Source organism: Symphalangus syndactylus, chromosome 18 (assembly GCF_028878055.3).
Source record: "Symphalangus syndactylus isolate Jambi chromosome 18, NHGRI_mSymSyn1-v2.1_pri, whole genome shotgun sequence".
NCBI lineage: Eukaryota > Metazoa > Chordata > Mammalia > Primates > Hylobatidae > Symphalangus > Symphalangus syndactylus.
The window spans coordinates 64,435,864-64,456,521 of NC_072440.2; the positions used below are offsets into that span (position 1 = coordinate 64,435,864).

A 20,658-nucleotide genomic window follows, 5' to 3' on the forward strand; every position below is an offset into this window, starting at 1 on the left:
TGTCCAGGGATTACATTCCAGCATCTTATTAGGTATCTGGATCTGTTGGGAAAAAAATTAGAAACTACGTATAAAACGTAAAAATATTCAAGTATCAAAAGGTTATTTAGGATGAAAGTTTTAAAACAAGTCATCAGCAAGCTGCTACCACCAAGTGGAGGCTTTTACAAAAGTTGAGCCAGTCCACTGAGCTGAGAGGACAGAAATGGAGTCAGCTGTGCTGGGGCAGGGGCAGGGACACTTGGGGCAGGGAGTGTGTGGGCAGAGAAGCCAGAGAATTCCCGGCCTGTGGAAGCCAAACACGAGAGCCTGGGCCGGAAGGGCGGTCAGGATCGGGGGACGAGGTCGCTCTCCCTGGAGAAGGAACCCTAAAGTGCGTAGCCTGGGATTCTCTCCCTGGGGGTCCTGTCGCCCGACATTTCATGGGCCTTCTGAGCTGCCTTCCAAGGAGGACAAACACGGCAACAAAAGACCCATTTCTGCACAAAAATCCTTCTGGAAAGAAAAAGAAGAAAGGCAAGAATGGAGTCCAAACGCTCCCCAGTGCTGACTAAGCCTCTCCAACCCTGTTCTAAGTGGAGTGTGGTTTCTAAGTCAGGGAATGGAAGAGGCCCCACCCACACAGGCCTTGGCCCCACAGGATGAAGCAGCAGCGTTTATTCCAGATACAATAGTGAGGGAATCCGGTCACGTTCCCTCCTCCCCAGAGAGGGCACATCTCGACAAGTGATTCGGTAGAAATCTTTTAGACTCTATAAGTTAAGTTCATAAAAACCACTCCTTTCACCCTGTCTCCCAGGGCCAGGCCTGGACTCTGAGATGAACTGGCTTGGGGGCGCCCTCGGGTGGCCACATAAAAAACCCACAGTCTGAGGCCAGCCTGGGGCTCTCAGACCTGGGCGGGACCTGCCCAGGCCACCTGTCCTTCCGCTTTGGGCCGCTGTCTCTTGGCAGATGGCCTGACACTTGGGGGTGGCCCAAGGATGCCTCAGAAAATCTTGATTCCCACTCTACAGATGGCTTGATAAGCCAGAGGTTTCCAGGCTGTCTGTCAGCCTCCAGGAGATGGACTGGGACCTTTAGACATCGGTGGAGAACAGGATGCTCTGTCTCTTGCTGTCCAGGGCAGGGATGGCCTCCAGCCACAGGAAGTACAGCAGCACCTCGACCTGCCCTCGCAGAGTGGGGAAGAGGAGAGTGGCTCAGAGGGGAGCTCACAGCTGCTGGTGGGGAGGTCTTTGGGACCCAAGTCACCAAGTCCACCTTAGATGCTAGAAACCCCTGCTGGTGTCATGAACCCCTGACAGTGAGACGGGGGTGGGGTGGGGTCCTGACAAGGCATGACTTGTTGGGTGGGGGGTGGTTATTTATTTTAGAGACGCACAGGGCCTTTCTCTGTCCCCCGGCTGGAGTACAGCAGCTCCATCGTAGGTCACTGCAGCCTCTAACTCCTGGGCTCAAGCAATCCTCCTGTGTCAGCCTCCCAGATACCTAGGATTACAGGTGTGTGCCACAATGCCTGGCTAATTTTTCTTTGTATTTTTTCTAGAGACAGGGTTTGCTACATTGCCCAGACTGGTCTCAAACACCTGGGTTCGGTTTTCCTGCCTCGGTCTCACAAAGTGCTGGGATTACAGGCATGAGCCACCATACCCGAACACTTGGGGTGGTTTTAAGCCCCCAGCAAGGTGCACCAGCAGGACCAGGAGGTGGCCTGGCCATCCCCTATCACTCCCATCCATGCAAACCTAGGCAAGTCCCTCTCTCTGAATCTCAGCCACCACCACATACGATGCAAGTAGGAAGATGGGCAGGACTAGGGGTGGGGCAGGCAGAGGCCACCTCTGTCAGGCTGGGGTGGCATGGGCTGGAGACTGTCTTCCCATACCTGGGACATGATCTCCAAGGACCTGCTGTCGGTCATGGTGATAGGCTGGCTTGGATTGGCAGGGAGCTTGCTCTCCTTCTCGGAAGGCTGGAGCAGCGTGGGGCCAAAGACCGTGGCGAGGTTGTGCAGGGACATCTTATTGACTGCCTCCTCCTCTGCCACCCTGTAGAGGACCAAAGCAGAGGGTGTCATTACAATGCCACCACCAGGAGAGAGGCAGAGGGGCTGTGCCGTGCTGGAGTCCTCAGGGAGGGAGTGACCTCGACCCTGGCTGTGCTGCAAGCTGACTTCAGCCCTGGTACTTCTGGGTCTCAGTGGCCCAGGACAAGGGGCCAGCTCTGGGCTGGTGGGGAGGTTTTCATGATGTGGTTGGGAGGGAAGAGAGGGGTCCAAGTGCACTGCTGGCCGTGTCCAAAGCTCTGAGCTCTTTGTTAAGGCCACAGTGCAGAGGGAGGAGGGTGGCAAAGAGGAGAGGCAGGGGCAGGGGTGGCAGTGGTGCTAGTCCTTAGAAGCAGTGAGTTACTGCAGACAGGGGTCAGGGGAAAATGTCCTTGGTGCTGGGGGTCTGGTGGGAGCAGAGGGGCACCCCGCGGCCTGGGGACCTGGAGCCCCAGGCAGCTACGGGAGAGCTGGGCTACCTTTTCAGGTGGTCCAGAAGGAAAAGGAAGGGGAGCAGGTTGGCCTCTGGCAGGGACAGCAGCAGGTTGAGCATGCAGCTCTTCTTTGCAACTGGGTCTGGAAGAGCTGCAGGAGGCAGTGGGTTACTCCTTGGGGTCACAACGAGCCAGAGACCTCTCCGGAGGTGGTCACATGGAGCGCCCGGGACATGAGTCCTTGTGCAGTTTAGGCTTGTCATCATCGTCACACACACAGCGCTGGCCACCAGTAATGACCCTGCGAGGGGCACCTGTGTGGGGTGTGAACCACCTGAACGCCTTTTCTCTACCTCGCAGGGGTCAGCAGCACCCGGCAAACAGCAGCAGGAGGAGCCACTAGAGCAGCTGCTCATGGGCAGAGCTGCCCTTGGGCAACTCCTGCCACCACCCCCTCCCCAGGGGAGCCCGAGGCAGCGGAGGTTCGGCATGGAATGAAACAGGGGAGTGAGGGACACAAGGAGGTGGGAAGTAGGAGGGCCCCAGCCCCACCAAGTATGGAGAGACCCCCTCGTCGTCCTGGACACCACAGGGGCACCTGCAGGCTGGGAGACCAGCTCCTCTGTGCATGGGCCTGGGAGGCAGACCTGCCCTAAGGGTGATGCAGAGGCTCCAGGTGCTGCAGACGCCAGCGCCCACTCTAGACATCAGCCTCCAGGTTGACTAAGGGTCAGGTCATGTTTGAAACCATGCTTGGCTGCACCAGGACCCATGGCAAGAGCGCCTGGGCACCAGCGTTCAGCCCTGGTCCGCAGGAAGGAGGACAGCAGACTTTAGGACCCCACAGCACGGCAGTGCTGACCATTTCACCCACGTGGCCTCCTTGAGAAATACGGACGGGGAGCCCTCTGGGGATGGGCAAGGTCTTCCAGGACAGGCTCGGTTTTGGTCCCCTGCTTTCTGAGGTTGGGTTAAAATGCTGACCATGGCAGAGAGGGCACAGCTCAGGTTCCCACACCTCACTTTTCACAGCCTCCAAGGGCAGCAGTGCACATGGAGGAGACATCTCCCACGAGGCCAAGTCCTCTTTGCTGAGGACAGTTGCACAGGTAGTGCACTGCAGAAGGGTAACACCTTAGAGGGGGTGTCATTTGCATCATAGATGCAAAATTCACCGGTGAAGACTGATGTAGTTTGTCCCTAAAGTTTTGCTTTGATTTGCAGATATTTATCCATGGCAGTTTCCTGAAAGATGTCTATAGAAGGTTTTGAGGAATGGGAACCTTTTAATTTGCTACTAAACTAAACCCCAAGGGCCCATTATATGCCAGCGTGGTCCTAGAGATTCCATACTCATTCAGTTCCTTTTCATCATAGGAAGTGGGCATTATAATATCAGGTCCACTGTAAGAGGTGGAGGCTGGGCGTGGTGGCTCATGCTTGTAATCCTAGCACTTTGGGAGGCCTACCTGTGCAGATCGCAGGAGTCCAAGAGTTTGAGACCAGCCTGGGCAACACGGTGAAACTCTGCCTTTACAACACATACAAAAAGTTAGCCGGGCTTCGTAGCATATCCCTGTAGTCCCAGCTATTCGGGAGGCTGAGGTGGGAGGATCGCTTGAGCCTGGGAGGTGAAGGCTGCAGTGAGCCCAGATTGCACAACTATACTCCAGCTTAGGCCACAGAGCAAGACCTTTTTATTCTCAAAAAATAAAATAAAATAATAAAAAGAAAGAAAGAGAAAGGAACAGATCAATAGGTACAATAAAGTAACGTTTGTATAAAAAAAGCAAAAGAACATATTTGTTTATTTGGATATTTGCTTATGTTCATAAACTACCTCTAGAAAGATACCAAGAAACTGAATCTATTTGGTTGCATCTGAGAAGCTACAGGAATAGGGACGGGGTTGAGATGGTGCTTTCTGAATTTTGAAATATACAAATGTATTGTCTATTTAGAAATAAGTGGGCCAGGCGTGGTGGCTAGGCCGGGTGCGGTGGCTCTCGCCTGTAATCCTAGCACTTTGGGAGGCCGAGACTGGCAGATCACTTGAGGTCAGGAGTTTGAGACCAGCGTGGCCAACATGGTGAAACTCCATCTCTACTAAAAATACGAAAATGGCCAGGCGCTGTGGCTCACCCTTGTAATCCCAGCACTTTGGGAGGCTGAGGCGGGCAGATCACCTGAGTTCAGGAGGTCGAGACCAGCGTGACCAACATGGAGAAACCCATCTCTACTAAAAATACAAGATTAGCCTGGCGTAGTGGCGCATGCCTGTAATCCCAGCCACCCAGGAGGCTGAGGCAGGAGAACCGCTTGAACCTGGGAGATGGAGGTTGTGCTGAGCTGAGGTTGTGCCATTGTACTCCAGCCTGGGCAACAACAGCGAAACTTTGTCTCACAAAAAGAAACAACAACAACAACAACAACAACAACAAACCACACACAAAAATAGCTTCGTGTGGTGGTGGGTGCCTATAATCCCAGCTACTCAGGAAGCTGAGGCACGAGAATTGCTTGAACCTGAGAGGCAGAGGTTGCAGTGAGCCAAGATCAGGCCACTGCACTCCAGCCTGGGCAATAGAGCAAGACTCAATCTCTAAATAAATATATAAAATAAATAAATAAATAAATAATATTAAGACAAAAATCATAAGGACATTACATAAACCACGTTATGCCAGTGATTTTTTAAAATATCAAAACAGGCAGTTTTATAGAAAAATATAACTTCAGGCCAAGTGGGGTGTCTAATGCTTGTAATCCCAGCACTTTGGGAGGCCGAGGTTGGCGGATCACTCAACCTCAGGAGTTCGAGAGCAGCCTGGCCAACATAGTAAAACCCCAACTCTACTAAAAATATAAAAATTAGCTGGGCATGGTGGCACATGCTTGTAACCCCAGCTACTCGGGAGGCTGAGGTGGGAGAATCACTTGAACCTGGGAGGCAGAGGTTGCAGTGAGCCAAGATCACGTGACTGCAACAGAGAAATTCTGTCTCAAAAGAAAAATATAACTGCATAAAAACGAAGTAGGGAGAAACAGAAAACTTTGTCTAGATCTAGAACCATTAAAGGAATTGAATGTTTATTTTAAAATCTGTATCCCATCCCCTCAAAAATCTCACAAAAAGACAAAACCAAAGAAAAGCACCTGGCCCAGATGATTTTATAGACAGCAAACATGAGGACCTGACGGTCAGCTGGCAGTGGGATGAGGCTGACCCCATCCTCTGCTTTAGCCACGGGAAGCCTCCCGTGGAGCTGTAGGAGCTCGAGATGGCATTGCGTTTGGTGCATGAGCTGGTGCAGGAGGGCTGGGATGTCTGGTTGGATCTGACTTCTGACCTCTGGGCATGGAGGTCTCTCTGCAGAGGCCCGGGCCTGGGCACAAAGGGAGAGTGGCCTTCATTATCCCGCAGGGGCCTAAATGCAGACCGTGCATCCCCGGTGACCTCGGGGACCCTTCTCTGATCATCAGGATTCTCTTGGGACTCTGGGGTCCTTGTCCTGCTCAGGCATCCCTGCCCCACTCTCCTTCAGGGCCCTCGACATGATCTTCCCTGGACACGAGTCTGGGGACAGCTGGGTGTTGTGGGCCCCAAAGGGGTGACTTCCTGCTCCTGGGCCCCACAGAGAGTCCTTGTGCTCAGGGCAGTGGCTGAGCTGGAGGATGCGCTGGAACTCGGAGCACACAGCACTGGCTTGCTGTGGTACCTGTGCCATGAAATTAAAGGCAGTATCACCAGGAAGGAACACAGGGCTTGCAGGATCACGGAAAACCTTCTTAGTGTTATCTTGACACCACTGATGCCAAGTGTCCAGGTGCTTGTAGGATGGCCTGCCACTCAGTCCAGGGGCAGGAGCAACGGGGAGATCCCACAAGCAAAGTGAACTAGGGGATGGGCTGAACGGGCTCCAGGCAACTGAGCCCTACTGGCAGGTCCTCGGCCTGGGCCCGGACAGGAATGAGGGGCACAGAGTGCCCAGGTAACGGCTCCTGGGAGCAGTGGGGAACCGTCGGATGCTTGAACTCTCGAGAGCTGGGCTCTGAGCGTCCTCGTCGAGCTGCCAACTCGGCCAAAGACTGAGCCAACAGTTTCTTCTGTTGCCGGGCAACGCGCCTTTTAAACCTGAGGGAGTGGCTGAGCATGCAAAGAACCCGCGCGAGTGACAGAGCGACCTTAACAGATTAGCGCGGCAAGGTTGCCGGGCAGCGCATCTTTTAAACCTGAGGGAGGGGGTGCGCGTGCACAGAATGGCGCGAGTGACAGAGCAACCTTAACGGGTTAATTAGCGCTGCAAGGTACCCGTGCAAGATACCTGCTGGCAATGGCGGCCGGCAGACCTGGGGGGGGCATGCAAGAGGTATTGGAGGGAGAGACGCCGGCACAAAGGTCGCGGGAAGAACAGGTGCCCACAATGGCTGCAGATCTGCCCGTGGATCACTGAAGATTCCTGCTCTCCTGCTGAGGTGGAGATTGCAGGGAGCTGAGATCGCACTATTGCACTCCAGCCTGGGCAACAAGAGCAAAACTCCGTCTCAAAATAAAAAAAAAGAAAAAGAAAAAAAAGAGGCCCGGCGTGGTGGCTTATGCCTATGATCCTAGCACTTTGGAAGGTCAGGACGGACAGATCACGAGATCCGGAGTTGGAGACCAGCCTGGCCAACATAATGAAACCCCGTCTCTAGTAAAAATACATATTTAGCCAGACATGGTGGCACGCGCCTGTAGTACCAGCTACTCCGGCGGCTGAGGCAGGAGAATCATTTGAACCTGGGGGCGGGGAAGGGATTGTGATGCGCCGAGATCACGCCACTGCACTCCAGCCTGGGCAACAAAGAAATGATCTGTCTTTTTTTTTTTTTTTTCTTGAGACGGAGTCTCCCTCTCTCTCCCAGCCTAGAGTGCAGTGGCGCCATCTCGGCTCACCGCAAGCTCCGCCTACCGGGTTCACGCCATTCTCCTGCCTCAGCCTCTGGAGTAGCTGGGACTACAGGCGCGCGCCACCACGCCCGGTTAATTTTTTGTATTTTTAGTAGAGACGGGGTTTCACAGTGTTAGCCAGGATGGTCTCGATCTCCTGACCTCGTGATCAGCCCGCCTCGGCCTACCAAAGTGCTGGGATTAAAGGCGTGAGCCACCGCGCCAGGCCGAGACTCTTTCTTAAAAATAAAGGCCGGGCACGGTGGCACTTTGGGAGGTGGAGGCGGGCGGATCACGAGGTCAGGAGTTGGGAGACCACCCTGGCCAACATAGCGAAACCCCGTCTCTACTAAAACTACAAAAAATTAGCCGGGCGTGATGGCCGGCGCCTGTAGTCCCAGCTACTCCCGAGGCTGAGGCAGGAGAATGGCTTGAACCCGGTAGGCGGAGCTTGCGGTGACTTGAGATCTCGCAACTGCACTCCAGCCTGGGTTACAGTGCAAACCTCCGTCTTGAAAAAAAAAAGAGAGACAGAGAGCGAGACAGAGAGAAAAAGGTTTATTATTTTGAGACTCCGTCTCAAAAAAAAAAAAAAAAGACAGAGTCTGGCTCTGTTGCCCAGACCAGAGGGCAGTGACGCGATCTCGGCGTATCACAATCCCTGCCCCGACCCCGGGTTCAAGTCATTGTGCTGTCTCAGCCGCCCGAGTAGCTGGTACTACAGGCGCGTGCCACCACGTCTGACTAAATTTGTATTTTTACTAGAGACGGGGTTTCACTATGTTGGCCAGGCTGGTCTCCAACTCCTGATCTCCTGATCCGCCTGCCCCGACATCCCAAAGTGCTGGGATGCGTGAGCCCCCACACCTGGCCACTATTTTTTCTTTCTTTCTTTTGTGTGTGTGTGTGTGTGTGTGTGTGTGTGTTTGTGTGTGTGTGTGCGTGATGAAGTTTCGCTCTTGTTGCCCAGGTTGGAGTGCAATGGTGCTATCTCAGCTCACTGCAATCCTGGCCTGAGCAGGAGAGCAGGAATCTTCAGCGATCCACTGGCGGATCTGCAGCCATTGTGAGCGCTTAGTCTTCCCATATCTTTTGTGCGCGCGCCTCTCCTTCCAGTACCTATCCCGCAAGCGTCCCCCAGCTTCCCCCTATCGCCAGCAGGTGCTGAGATCGCGCCATTGCACTCCAGCCTGGGGGACCAGAGCGAAACTCTATCTTAAAAAAAAAAGGATGAAAATTTTGGAAAAATATGGAAGAAACCAAATGGATTTTTAGCTCAACTAACTCGTAATTATTCAGTGTCTATTTTTTGCAAGAAACCGTATATTTCATGTCTACAATCAGGGCCAGAGTCCCAGCTCTCAAGTGTGGGTGTTTCCGAAGCAAATTGAAGAACACAGGCATAAAAGTGCATTAAATTAATAAAATTTTTCTCTCTGTCTCTCGCTCTCTTATTTATTTATTTATTTATTTATTTATTTATTTATTTATTTTTTGAGACAGAGGTTCGCACTGTCACCCAGGCTGGAGTGCAGTGGCGAGATCTCAGGTCACTGCAACCTCCGCCTCCCAAGTTCACGCCTTTCTCCTGCCTCAGCCTCGGGAGTAGCTGGGACTACAGGCGCCCGCCACCATGCCCGGCTAATTTTTTTTTTTTTTTTTTTTTTTGAGACGGAGTCTCGCTCTGTCGCCCAGGCTGGAGTGTAGTGGCGCAATCTCGGCTCACTGCAAGCTCTGCCTCCCGGGTTCACGCCATTCTCCTGCCTCAGCCTCTCCGAGTAGCTGGGACTACAGGCGCCCGCCACCACGCCCGGCTAATGTTTTTTTTGTATTTTTTAGTAGAGACGGGGTTTCACCGTGGTCTCGATCTCCTGACCTCGTGATCCGCCCGCCTCGGCCTCCCAAAGTGCTGGGATTACAAGCGTGAGCCACCGCGCCCGGCCATGCCCGGCTAATTTTTTGTAGTTTTAGTAGAGACGGGGTTTCGCTATGTTGGCCAGGCTGGTCACCAACTCCTGACGTCGTGATCCGCCCTCCTCTGCCTCCCAAAGTGCCACTGCGCCCGGCCTTTTTTTGTTAAGACAGAGTCTCGGCCGGGCGCGGTGGCTCACGCCTTTAATCCCAGCACTTTGGTAGGCCGAGGCGGGCTGATCACGAGGTCAGGAGATCGAGAGCATCCTGGCTACCACGGTGAAACCCCGTCTCTACTAAAAATACAAAAAATTAGCCGGGTGTGGTCGCGAGCGCCTGTAGTCCCAGCTACTCCAGAGGCTGAGGCAGGAGAATGGCGTGAACCCGGTAGGCGGAGCTTGCGGTGAGCCGAGATCAGGCCACTGGAATCCAGCCTGGGCGACAGAGGGAGACTCCGTCTCAAAAAAAAAAAAAAAAAAAAAAAAAAAAAAGACAGAGTCTGGCTCTGTTGCCCAGGCTGGAGTGCAGTGACGCGATCTCGGCGCATCACAATCCCTGCCCCGACCCCGGGTTCGAGTCATTGTGCTGTCTCAGCCGCCCGAGTAGCTGGTACTACAGGCGCGTGTCACCATGTCTGACTAAATTTGTATTTTTACTAGAGACGGGGTTTCACTATGTTGGCCAGGCTGGTCTCCAATTCCTGATCTCCTGATCCGCCCGCCCCGACATCCCAAAGTGCTGGGATGCGTGAGCCCCCACACCTGGCCACTATTTTTTCTTTCTTTCGTGTGTGTGTGTGTGTGTGTGTGTGTGTGTGTGTGTGCGTGCCTGTGATGAAGTTTCGCTCTTGTTGCCCAGGTTGGAGTGCAATGGTGCGATCTCAGCTCACTGCAATCCCCGCCTGAGCAGGAGAGCAGGCATCTTCAGCGATCCACTGGCGGATCTGCAGCCATTGTGCGCGCCTGGTCTTCCCATTGCTTTGTAAGAGCGCCTCTCCTTCCAGTACCTATCCCGCGAGCGTCCCCCAGCCTCCCCCCATCGCCAGCAGGTGCTGAGATGGCGCCATTGCACTCCAGCCTGGGGGACAAGAGCGAAACTCCATCTCAAAAAGAAAAAAAAAAAAAAGGATGAAAATTTTGGAAAAATATGGAAGAAACCAAATAGATTTCTAGCTCAACTAAATCGTAATTATTTACTGTCAATTTTTGCAAGAAACCATATATTTCATGTCCACAATCAGGGCCACAGTCCCAGCTCTCAAGTGTGGGTGTTTCCTAAGGAAATTGAAGAACACAGGCATAAAAGTGCATTAAATTAATAAACCTTTTTCTCTCTCTCTCTCTCTCTCTCTTTTTTTTTTTTTTTTTTTTTTTTTTGAGACGTAGGTTCGCACTGTCACCCAGGCTGGAGTGCAGTGGCGAGATCTCCGGTCACTGCAAGCTCTGCCTCCCGAGTTCACGCCACTCTCCTGCCTCAGCCTCCGGAGTAGCTGGGACTATAGGCGCCCGCCACCACACCCGGCTAATATTTTGTATTTTTAGTAGAGACGGGGTTTCACTATGTTGGCCAGGCTTTTCTCCAACTCCTGATCTCCTGATCCGCCCGCCCCGACATCCCAAAGTGCTGGGATGCGGGAGCCGCCACACCTGGCCACTATTTTTTCTTTCTTTCTTTTGTGTGTGTGTGTGTCTGTGACAAAGTTTCGCTCTTGTTGCCCAGGCTGGACTGCAATGGTGCGATCTCAGCTCACTGCAATCCCCGCCTGAGCAGGAGAACAGGAATCTTCAGCGATCCACGGGCAGATCTGCAGCCATTGTTGGTACCTGTTCTTCCCGCGTCCTTTGTGCCCGCGTCTTTCCTTCCAGTACCTATTGCATGCCCCCCGCCCACATTCGCCTCCCGCCATTGCCAGCAAGTGCGTTGCGCGCGTACCTTGCTGCGTTAAGGTCGCTCTGTCACTGGCGCCATTATGTGCACACGCAGCCACTCCCTCAGGTTTAAAAGGCGCGTTGCCCCGCAACATAAAGGTTGCTCTGTTACTGGCGCCATTATGTGCACACGCAGCCACTCCCGCAGGTTTAAAAGGCGCATCGGCCGGCAACACAGCTCATTGCTGGCTTAGCCTTTGGCCAAGTTGGTAGCTCGACGAGGACGCTCAGAGCCCACCTCTCGAGAGCTGAAGCATCCGACCGATCCCCACTGCTCCCAGGAGCGGTGACCTGGGCACTCTGTGCCCCTTATTCCTGTCTGGGCCCAGGCCGAGGACCTGCCAGTAGGGCTCAATTGCCTGGAGCCCGTTCAGCCCATCCCCCAGTTCACTTTGCCTGTGGGATCTCCCCGTTGCTCCTGCCCCTGGTCTGAGTGGCAGGCCATCCTACAAGCACCGGGACACTTCACATCAGTGGTGTCAAGACAATCGTTCCGTGATCCTGCAAGCCCTGTCTTCCTTCCGGGATCAGCAAGCCAGTGCTGTGTGCTCCGAATTCCAGGGCATCCTCCAGCTCAGCCACTGCACTGAGCACAAGGACTCTCTGTGGGGCCCAGGAGCAGGAAGTCACCCCTTTGGGGCCCGCAACACCCGGCTGTCCCCAGACTCGTGACCAGGGAAGGTATTGTTGAGGGCCCTGAAGGAGAGCAGGGCAGGGATGCCTGAGCAGGACAAGGACCCCAGAGTCCAAGGATTTGATGATCACCGAAGGGTCCCTGAGGTCACCGGGGATGCACGCTCTGCGTTTCGGCCCCTGCGGGACAATGGAGGCCTCTCTCCCTTCGTGCCCAGGCCCGGGCCTCTGCAGAGAGTCCTCCATGCCCAGAGGTCAGAAGTGGGCGATACGCAGAGATCCCAGACCTCCTGCACCAGCTCATGCACCAAACGAAACGCCATCTCGAGCTCCTACAGCTCCACGGGAGGCTTCCCGTGGCTAAAGCGGAGGAGGGGGCCAGCCTCATCCCACTGCCAGCCGACCCTCAGTTCCTCAAAGAAGGGCAGTGAGGACAGACCTCAGGCTGTCTCTTCAGGTCACACTCAGTGTGCACCAGGGCAGACACTCGCCCCCAGGAATGGCTCCCCCAGATCCCAGGCCTCTAGGCCCCGTGGACGCAAGTTTCCCCTGCTGCCACGCAGGCGAGGGGAGCCTCTGAAGATGCCACCTCCCTTAGAGCTGGGGTTCCGGGTCACTGCTGAAGACCTGGACCGGGAGAAGAAGGCTGCGTTCCAGCGGATCAACAGTGCACTGCAGGTTGAGGCCAAGGCCATCTCGGACTGCAGACCCTCAAGGCCTTCCTACACTTCGTGCTCACTTGCAACAGGGGCTTCTGGTCTGCCTTCTGTTTCTAAAGCACCCAGTATGGATGCACAGCAGGAGGGACACAAGCCCCAAGACGGCCTGGGCCTAGTGGCCCCCCTAGCTTCTGCTGCAGGGGCCCCCTCTACAGCTCCTGTGTTTGGGATGCAGCACAGACCACCAGGCTCCCTCCTGTTCGTCTCCTCATTTCCCCTTCCTCCCACCTTTTTCTACTTCTGGGACTCAGCCCAGGTCCTCTGGCTGATTGCTACACCCTTCGGCTCCTCATTTCCCCTTCCTCCCACATTTTTCTACTTCTGGGCCTCAGCCCAGGTCCTCTGGCTGATTGCTGCACCCTTCCCAGCTGCAAGCATGGACGGAAGCATTTCTGGAGCCAGTTCCAGCCCCCCACCCACGCCCATGGAAATCGACAGTAGTGAGGCGGACGGAGCTCGGCATTCCGTCAGAAGAAACCCTTTAAAGAGAAAGGCCAATTGGTAACAGGGCATGAGGGGGCCTGAACACCAGGGCGCCCCCAGGCAGAGCACTTCCATGGTGACCACGGGACCTGGCACAGGGAGCAACTCTGTTGGGTGGCACTTTTGTTTTTTTTGTTGTTGTTGTTTGCCAGATGCCAAATAAATATTTTTATTAACTTTCTTTCTGTACTTCACTTTTGTGTCATCAACATTTATGGCATTAACCTAAACAGAAGCCTCAGTCAATTAAAGAATAGAAAAGATAAACATTTTTAGAACTGTAAAGCGTGTTCTAAGAGTTTCTTGGCCATTTTACTTTTCTTTTTATTTATTTATTTTTTTTATTTGAGTTCCCTTAGTATTTATTGATCATTCTTGGGTGTTTCTCGGAGAGGGGGACGTGGCAGGGTCATGGTATGATAGTGGAGAGAAGGTCAGCAGATAAACACGTGAACAAAGGTGTCTGGCTTTCCTAGGCAGAGGTCCCTGCGGCCTTCCGCAGTGTTCGTGTCCCTGGGCACTTGAGATTAGGGAGTGGTGATGACTCTTAACGAGCACGCTGCCTTCAAGCATCTGTTTAAAGAAGCACATCTTGCACAGCCCTTAATCCATTTAACCCTGAGTTGACACAGCACATGTTTCAAAGAGAGCACGAGTTTGGGGGTAAGGTTATAGATTAAGAGCATCCTAAGGCAGAATTTTTCTTAGTACAGAACAAAATGGAGTCTCCTATGTCTACTTCTTTCTACACAGACACAGTAACAATCTGATCTCTCTTTTCCCCACATTTCCCCCTTTTCTTTTCGACAAAACCGCCATTGTCATCATGGCTCGTTCTCGATGGTCGCTGTCTCTACAGAGCTGTTGGGTACACCTGCAGAAAGGCTGTCACTTCACACTTGGAAGGTTGCACAGCGGCCAGGCAGAGGCACTCCTCACTTCCCAGATGGGGCGGCCGGGCAGAGGCGCTCCTCACATCCCAGATGGGGTTGCTGGGCAGAGGCTCTCCTCAAATCCCAGACGATGGGCAGCCGGGCAGAGGCGCTCCTCACTTCCCAGACAGGGCGGCCGGGCAGAGGCGCTCCTCACATCCCAACGATGGGTGGCCAGGCAGAGACGCTCCTCACTTCCTAGACGGGGCGGCGGTCGGGCAGAGGCTGTAATCTTAGCACTTTGGGAGGCCAAGGCAGGCGGCTGGGAGGTGGAGATTGTAGCGAGCCGAGATCACGCCACTGCACTCCAGCCTGGGCAACATTGAGCATTGAGTGAGCGAGACTCTGTGTGTAATCCCAGCACTTCGGGAGGCCGAGGCGGGCAGATCACTCGAGGTCAGGAGTTGGAGACCAGCCTGGCCAACAGGGCGAAACCCCGTCTCCACCAAAAATACAAAAACCAGCCAGGTGTGGTGGTGTGTGCCTGCAATCCCAGGTATTCGGCAGGCCGAGGCAGGAGAATCACGGGAGCCCCAGGCAGGGAGGTTGCAGTGAGCTGAGATCATGCCACTACACTCCAGCCAGGGCAACAGAGGGAGACCGTCTCAAAAAAGGAAAGAAAGAAAGAGAGAGAGAGAGAGAGGGAGGGAGGAAGGAAGGAAGGAAGGAAGGAAGGAAGGAAGGAAGGAAGGAAGGAAGGCAGGCAGGCAGGCAGGCTTTTGTCTTTACTTTCCATCACATCCCTGGGGGACCATTTAAGCTGACGCCCGCAATTGCAAGTCGGGGATCCAGTGTCACCAAAAACAAGGCAGGCTTCACGTGCAAGTCTGGGCCGGCTTCTGACCCTAGCAACCCCACTTCCCGCGTGGGCACAGCAAGGAGGAACCTGGCCTCTAAGGCTCCCTCATGCGCCATCAGGAGTTCTGCTGGACACAGGTCCAATGGGCCATCCTCCAGCTCATCCTTCTCCATGTCGGGCTTTTGAGCCCGTCATAAATTCCTTCCCTAGAGTGAGATCCAGAAGAGTTTTCTCTAGATTTCCTTCCAATATTTTTGTAGTTTCGTATCTTATTTTCTCTAGGTTTCCTTCCAATATTTTTGTAGTTTCGTATCTTAACATTCACATTTAAGTCTTGAATCTATCTCGAAGTGATTTTTCTATATGCTGAGAGATAAGGGTCCAGTTTCATTCTTCTGCATGTGGCCATCCAGCCCTCCTAGTACCATTCATTGAAGAGAGTGTCCTTTCCCCAGTGTGTGTTTCTGTCGGCTCTGTCAAAGATCAATTGGCTGTGAACATGTGTCTGTCTTTCTGGGTTCTCTCATCTGTCCCATTGATCTAAGTGTCTAGTTTTATGCTAGGATTATACTATTTTGGTTACTATGCACTCGTCAAAAATTTTGTAGTTCTAATTTGCAGTGAAATGGGATGCCTCTAGTTTTGTTGTTTTTGCTGAGCATGACTTTGGGGTCTTTGAGCTCTTTTTTGGTTCTTTTTTATGAATTGTAGGACTTTCCAATTTTGTGAGTGATGACATTGGTATTTTGGTAGGGGTTGTATTGAATCTCTAGACTGCTTCGGGCAGTGTGGTCATTTTAATGCTATGAATTCCTTCCATGAGCATGAAATGATTGTCCATTTCTTTCTGTCCTCTTAAACATTTTCATCAGTGTTTTGTAGTTTTCCTTGTAGAAATCTTTCACCTCCTTGGTAAAATCTCTTCTGTGGCATACATTTTTCCATGTTGCTGCTATTGTAAATGGGATTGCCTTCTTAATTTCTTTCCCAACCAGACCATTATTGGTGTATAGAAATGCTGCTGATTTTCTTGTTGTTGTTGTTGATTCTGTATTCTGCAAATGACTGTATTAATTTATTTATCAAGTCTAGGGGTTTTCTGGTGGAGCCTTTACACGTTTCTAGATCCAAGATCACATCTTCATCAGACAAGAAGAATTCGATGTCCTCTTTTCCAGTGTGGATGCCTTTTATTGTTTTCTCTTGCCCGATTGTGTGATGTCGAATAGGAGTGGTGAGAACGGGCATCCTCGTCTTGTTCCTGTTTACAGAGGAAATGCTTTCAACTTTTCCCCATTCTATAGTAGGTTAGCTATGGCTTTGTCGTATCAGCTTTTATTATTTTCACGTACGTTGTTTTGTTTGTTTGTTTGTTTGTTTTTGTTTTTTGAGACAGAGTCTCACTCTTGCCGCCCAGGGTGGAGCGCAATGGTGTGATCTTGGCTCACTGCTCCCTCTGCCTCCTGGGTTCAAGCAATTCTCCTGCCTCAGCCTCCCAAGTAGCTGGGATACCTGGCTCATGCCACCACACCTGGCTAATTTTCGTACTTTTAGTAGAGATGGGGTTTCACCATGTTGGCCAGGCTGGTCTTGAACTCTTGACCTCAGGTGATCCACGCACCTCAGCCTCCCAAAGTGCTGGGATTACACGCGTGAGCCACTGCACACAGCCCAACCATTTTCAGGTATGTTTCTTCTATACCTAGTTTGTTTGTTACTTTTTTCAAGACATGGTCTCACTCTGTCTTTCATGTTGGAATACAATGGCACCATCATAGCTGCAGCTTTGAACTCCTGGGCTCAAGCCACTTCAGCCTTCTGAGTAGCTGAGACTACCAGTGCATGTCACCACAGCTGGCTAATTTTTATTTTTTTGTAGAGATCTATGTTCCTCAGGTTGGCCTTGAACTGTTGACCTCAATTGACCCTCCCAGCTCAGCCTTCCCAAAGCACTGGGTTGACAAGCATGAGCCATTGCCTGGCCCAGAGTCACATTTTAACATATATCTTCACTGCCAGGCTCAAGTTTTGGCAGTGACTGAGAACCCTAAGGGAAAGTGTCTGGTCAGGCTCGGCCCAGTCTGTGCACAGGAGGGGAATGGAAAAATGGCCCGTGGATGGTTCTTTTGGAGAACTGGCCAGACAAGCACTGAGATGCCGTTTCCTGGAGTACAGGGCCGTGCCATGTCCAGCCCAGCTGCCAGGTCCAGGGCCCTCGGCACCATCTAGTTTGGGAGCTCATCCAGAAGTGACCTCATTTACCCAAAGCAGCTGGTCTCCTTTCCAATCTGGTCCCATTTGAGAGATGCAACTGGGCCCTGTCTTCCAGGAAACCATTTCAGTGCATGCCTTTGTCCCCGCACTGGCTGGCCTCTCTGTACCGTGAGAACTTGGGTTATGCAAGGCTCTGCCTGTCAGCTGACCATCATGAAGCAGCTCTCTTCTGTTCCGGTGAGGCCGACTAGACTCCGACACCCCTGCCCTGGGTCTGACCATTCTCTCCTTCACCCAGAAGTGACCTCCAACCCGATCCTGTGCCCTGTCTTCTGGCAGCTGCTCTGGGGAAGGGCATTTTGGCCTCAAGGGCTTAGAGTGTCGTTTTCTGTTTTCTGTTTGTCTTTCCAGAGCTGTTTGGGACAGCCGATGCATCAGTCCAAGGACTGCTTCTTTCGAAGGCGATCTTTCTTTCAAGGGTGGGTATAAAAGTTCTTGTGGCTGGGCGCAGTGGCTCACGCCTGTAATCCCAGCACTTTGGGAGGCCGAGGCAGACGGATCACGAGGTCAGGAGATCGAGACTAAACTGGCTAATGCGGTGAAACCCCGTCTCCACTAAAAATACAAAAAAAATTATCTGGGCGTGGTGGCGGGCACCTGTAGTCCCAGCTACTCGAGAGGCTGAGGCAGGAGAATGGCATAAACCTGGGAGGCAGAGCTCGCAGTGAGCCAAGATCGCGCCACTGCACTCCAGCCTGGGTGACAGAGCGAGACTCTGTCTCAAAAAAAAAAAAAAAAAAGAAAAAGAAAAAAAAATTCTTGTGATATTTGTGTATGAAATCAGCCTTCACTACATGGATAGGACCAGCACGCTTCCGTGGCACGACTCTACAATCTTACTACATTTTTTTTTTTATTTTGTATTTTATTTATTCCTTTTTAGACAGAGTCTCATCACTCTGTCGCCCAGGCTGAAGTGCAGTGGCGAGATCTCGGCTCACTGCAACCTCCACCTCCTGGGTTCAAGCAATTCTCCTGTCTCAGCCTCCCAAGTATCTGGGACGACAGGCACACGTCAAAACGCTCAGCTAATTTTTGTATTTTTAGTAGAGATGGGGTTATGCCATATCGGTCAGGCTGGTCTCAAACTCCTGACCTCAGGTGATCGACCTGTCTTAGCCTCCCAAAGTGCTAGGATTACAGGTGTACATTTATTTATTTATTTGCGATGGAATCTTGCTCTGTATTTATTAATTTATTTATTTGAGATGGAGTCTTGCTCCATCACCCAGGCTAGAGTGCAGCGCTGCAGTCTCGGCTCACTGCAACCTCTGCCTTCCGGGTTCAAGCGATTCTCCTGCCTCAGTGTCCTGAGTAGCTGGGATTACAGGTGCCTGCCACCACAGCTGGCTAATTTTTGTATTTTTAGTAGAGACAGTGTTTCACCGTCTTGGCCAGGCTGGTCTTGGACTCCTGACCTCATGAACCACCTCCCTCAGCCTCCCAAAGTGTTGGGATTACAGGCCTAAGGCACCGTGCTCGGCCATATTTATTTATTTAATTATTTAGAGACAAGGTCTTGCTCTGTCACCCAGGCTGGAGTGCAGTGGCGCCATCTCAGCTCACTGCAGCCTCCGCCTCCGAGGTTTAAGCGATTCTCATGTCTCAGCCTCCTGAGTAACTGGGACTACAGGTATGCACCACCACGCAGGGATAATTTTTTTCTATTTTTTTATAGAGACACAGTTTCACCACTTTGGCCGGGCTGGTCTCGAACTCCTGACCTTAGGCGATCTGACAGCCTCGTCCTCTCAAAGTACTGCGATTACAGGCATGAGCCACCGCGCCCGGCCTCTCACTACATTTAAATGATGCAGTGGCTCACACCTGTAATCCTAGCACTTTGGGAGGCCAAGGCAGGTGGATCACCTGAGGTCAGGAGTTCGACACGAGCCTGGCCAACATGGGGAAACCTCGTCTCTAGTAAAAATACAAAAATTAGTCAGGCGTGGTGGTACAAGCCTGTAGTCCCAGCTACTTGGAAGGCTGAGGCAGAAGAATCACTTTAACCAGGAGGCAGAGGTTGCAGTGAGCCGATTTCATGCCACTGCACTCCAGCTTGGGCGATAGAGTGAGACACCATCTCAAAAAAAGAAAAAAATATGATGCCGGGGCATCTGGGCCTGAATACCTGCACGAGCACAGTCATGTCCAGGCCAGGGCTGCCGGTCGAGGTCCGGCCCCATCTCTTCCAGCAGAAAGGGAGCAAGCTTGCGGGGCGGCTGGGGGACAAGATCCCAGGATCTCAGCCTCTGCTCATGGATCAGCTCTGAGACCCCGAGTGAGCTGGGGGTGCTCTGTGAGCATTGGTTTCCCCAGCTGTCAAGTAAAGGGATTGGATGAGGGAGTCTTGTCGAGGTGGAATGATCTCAGCTTTGGGGCAGCAGTGAATGGTCCCGCTCCCTGGGCCATGCCAGTGGCCCGGCCTCGGCTGAAAACAGCCCCAATCAATACTCTGGAATGGGGATGAGGGGGCAGTCAGCTCTTGCTCCTAGTCAGAGAGATACAACAGGGCTCTGTGGCTGAGCTGGGTGCCTTGCCTCACACCTGTAATCCCAACCTTTGAGAGGCCGAGGTGGGAGGATTACTTGAGGCTGGGAATTTTGAGAATAGCCTGGACAACATAGCCAGACCCCATGTCTACAAAATAATAATAAAATAAGGTGCAATGGCACACAGCTATAGTCCAAGCTACTTGGCAGGCTGAGGCAGGAGGGTCCCTTTGCCACCACACAGGCTTTCGAGCCAGGAGGCGGGTAAGACGTAGCTGTAGACCCAAAGCAACCATCAGCCCTGGGGCCCTGCGGGAGAGGAGCACTTTCAGAACATGGAAAAGTGTGGTCATCCCATCATTAGACAGCACACATCCTACACGAATAAAAAGTCGTATGGGGAAGGAGGTTGGGGAGGGAACAAAAATTGGCACAGACATCGATAGACTGGTTTCCAGTTTCAAGGTAACAGATGCACATCATGAGACCAGAGGAGACCGAGACAAGGGCTGGATTTGGCTTTTCTAAGCAACATGTGTTCCTGCACAGGGCTGGATGGTCGCTGAGACAGAGATGGAAGCCAGGACACGGGAGCCCACCGGGCCCAGATAGGTACAGACAGCAGAGGCTCCTGTTCTGTCCTCGCCACCCACGAGGGTGACACTGCTTGTAAATGGTGGCTGTGCTCTCCCAGCAAGAAAAAAGCACAACTAAATCCACACTGCACACAGAGGCAGACAGAAAGCCTTCAAGTGGCTCTGTTTTCTGCTCCCTGCCTCGCCAGGTCCACAAGCAGAGAGGAGTGTCAGGCGCATGGCCCCGCTGTCAGGCTCCCCAGCGAGCTGCCGGCTCAGCAGGAGCTGCCCACTGACACACGGGGCACCCACTCCTCCCACCTTGGGAGCGGTCGCCAGACAGAGCCGCACTGGGTGCTGGTGTCATCCAGGGACCCCACACACTTCCTTAAATGTGATCCTGCTTCCCTCTGGGCAGCTGCATCCTCTCCTCCTACAGGACCGTCTGGAAACTTGGCTCTCAGTTTGCTCTCCCTTCTCTCCTCTGCCTGCCCCAAGCCC

The 20,658-nt window shown here is 52.7% G+C and overlaps 2 protein-coding genes across 2 annotated transcripts; one reads left to right on the forward strand and one right to left on the reverse strand.

Annotated features, from left to right (window-relative positions):
• Positions 1-1,036: 1,036 nt before the first annotated feature.
• On the reverse strand, positions 1,037-5,534 carry LOC129467322 (breakpoint cluster region protein-like). Its single transcript, XM_063623464.1, has 4 exons — positions 3,951-5,534; positions 2,527-2,795; positions 1,889-2,051; positions 1,037-1,169 (listed from the first exon to the last, which is right to left on the reverse strand). The coding sequence occupies exons 1-4, from the start codon at positions 4,023-4,025 to the stop codon at positions 1,080-1,082; spliced, it is 597 nt and encodes a 198-aa protein (XP_063479534.1). The 5' UTR covers positions 4,026-5,534; the 3' UTR covers positions 1,037-1,079.
• Positions 5,535-6,815: 1,281 nt separating this feature from the next.
• On the forward strand, positions 6,816-13,266 carry LOC134733426 (putative POM121-like protein 1). The gene is given in 4 exon segments (XM_063622370.1): positions 6,816-6,896; positions 8,528-8,572; positions 11,599-12,858; positions 12,940-13,266. Coding segments are annotated over 4 exon segments (1,554 nt in total). The 3' UTR covers positions 13,108-13,266.
• Positions 13,267-20,658: the final 7,392 nt, after the last annotated feature.

Coding starts and splice junctions, on each gene's coding strand:
- LOC129467322 (XM_063623464.1), bottom strand. CDS start 4,025: ATGTGTTGTAAAGGCAGAGTTTCACCGTGTTGCCCAGGCTGGTCTCAA. Junction 2,052..2,526: donor CTTCTGGACCACCTGAAAAG/GTAGCCCAGCTC, acceptor GGTCCTCTACAG/GGTGGCAGAGGAGGAGGCAG. Junction 1,170..1,888: donor CCTTGGAGATCATGTCCCAG/GTATGGGAAGAC, acceptor CTGCGAGGGCAG/GTCGAGGTGCTGCTGTACTT.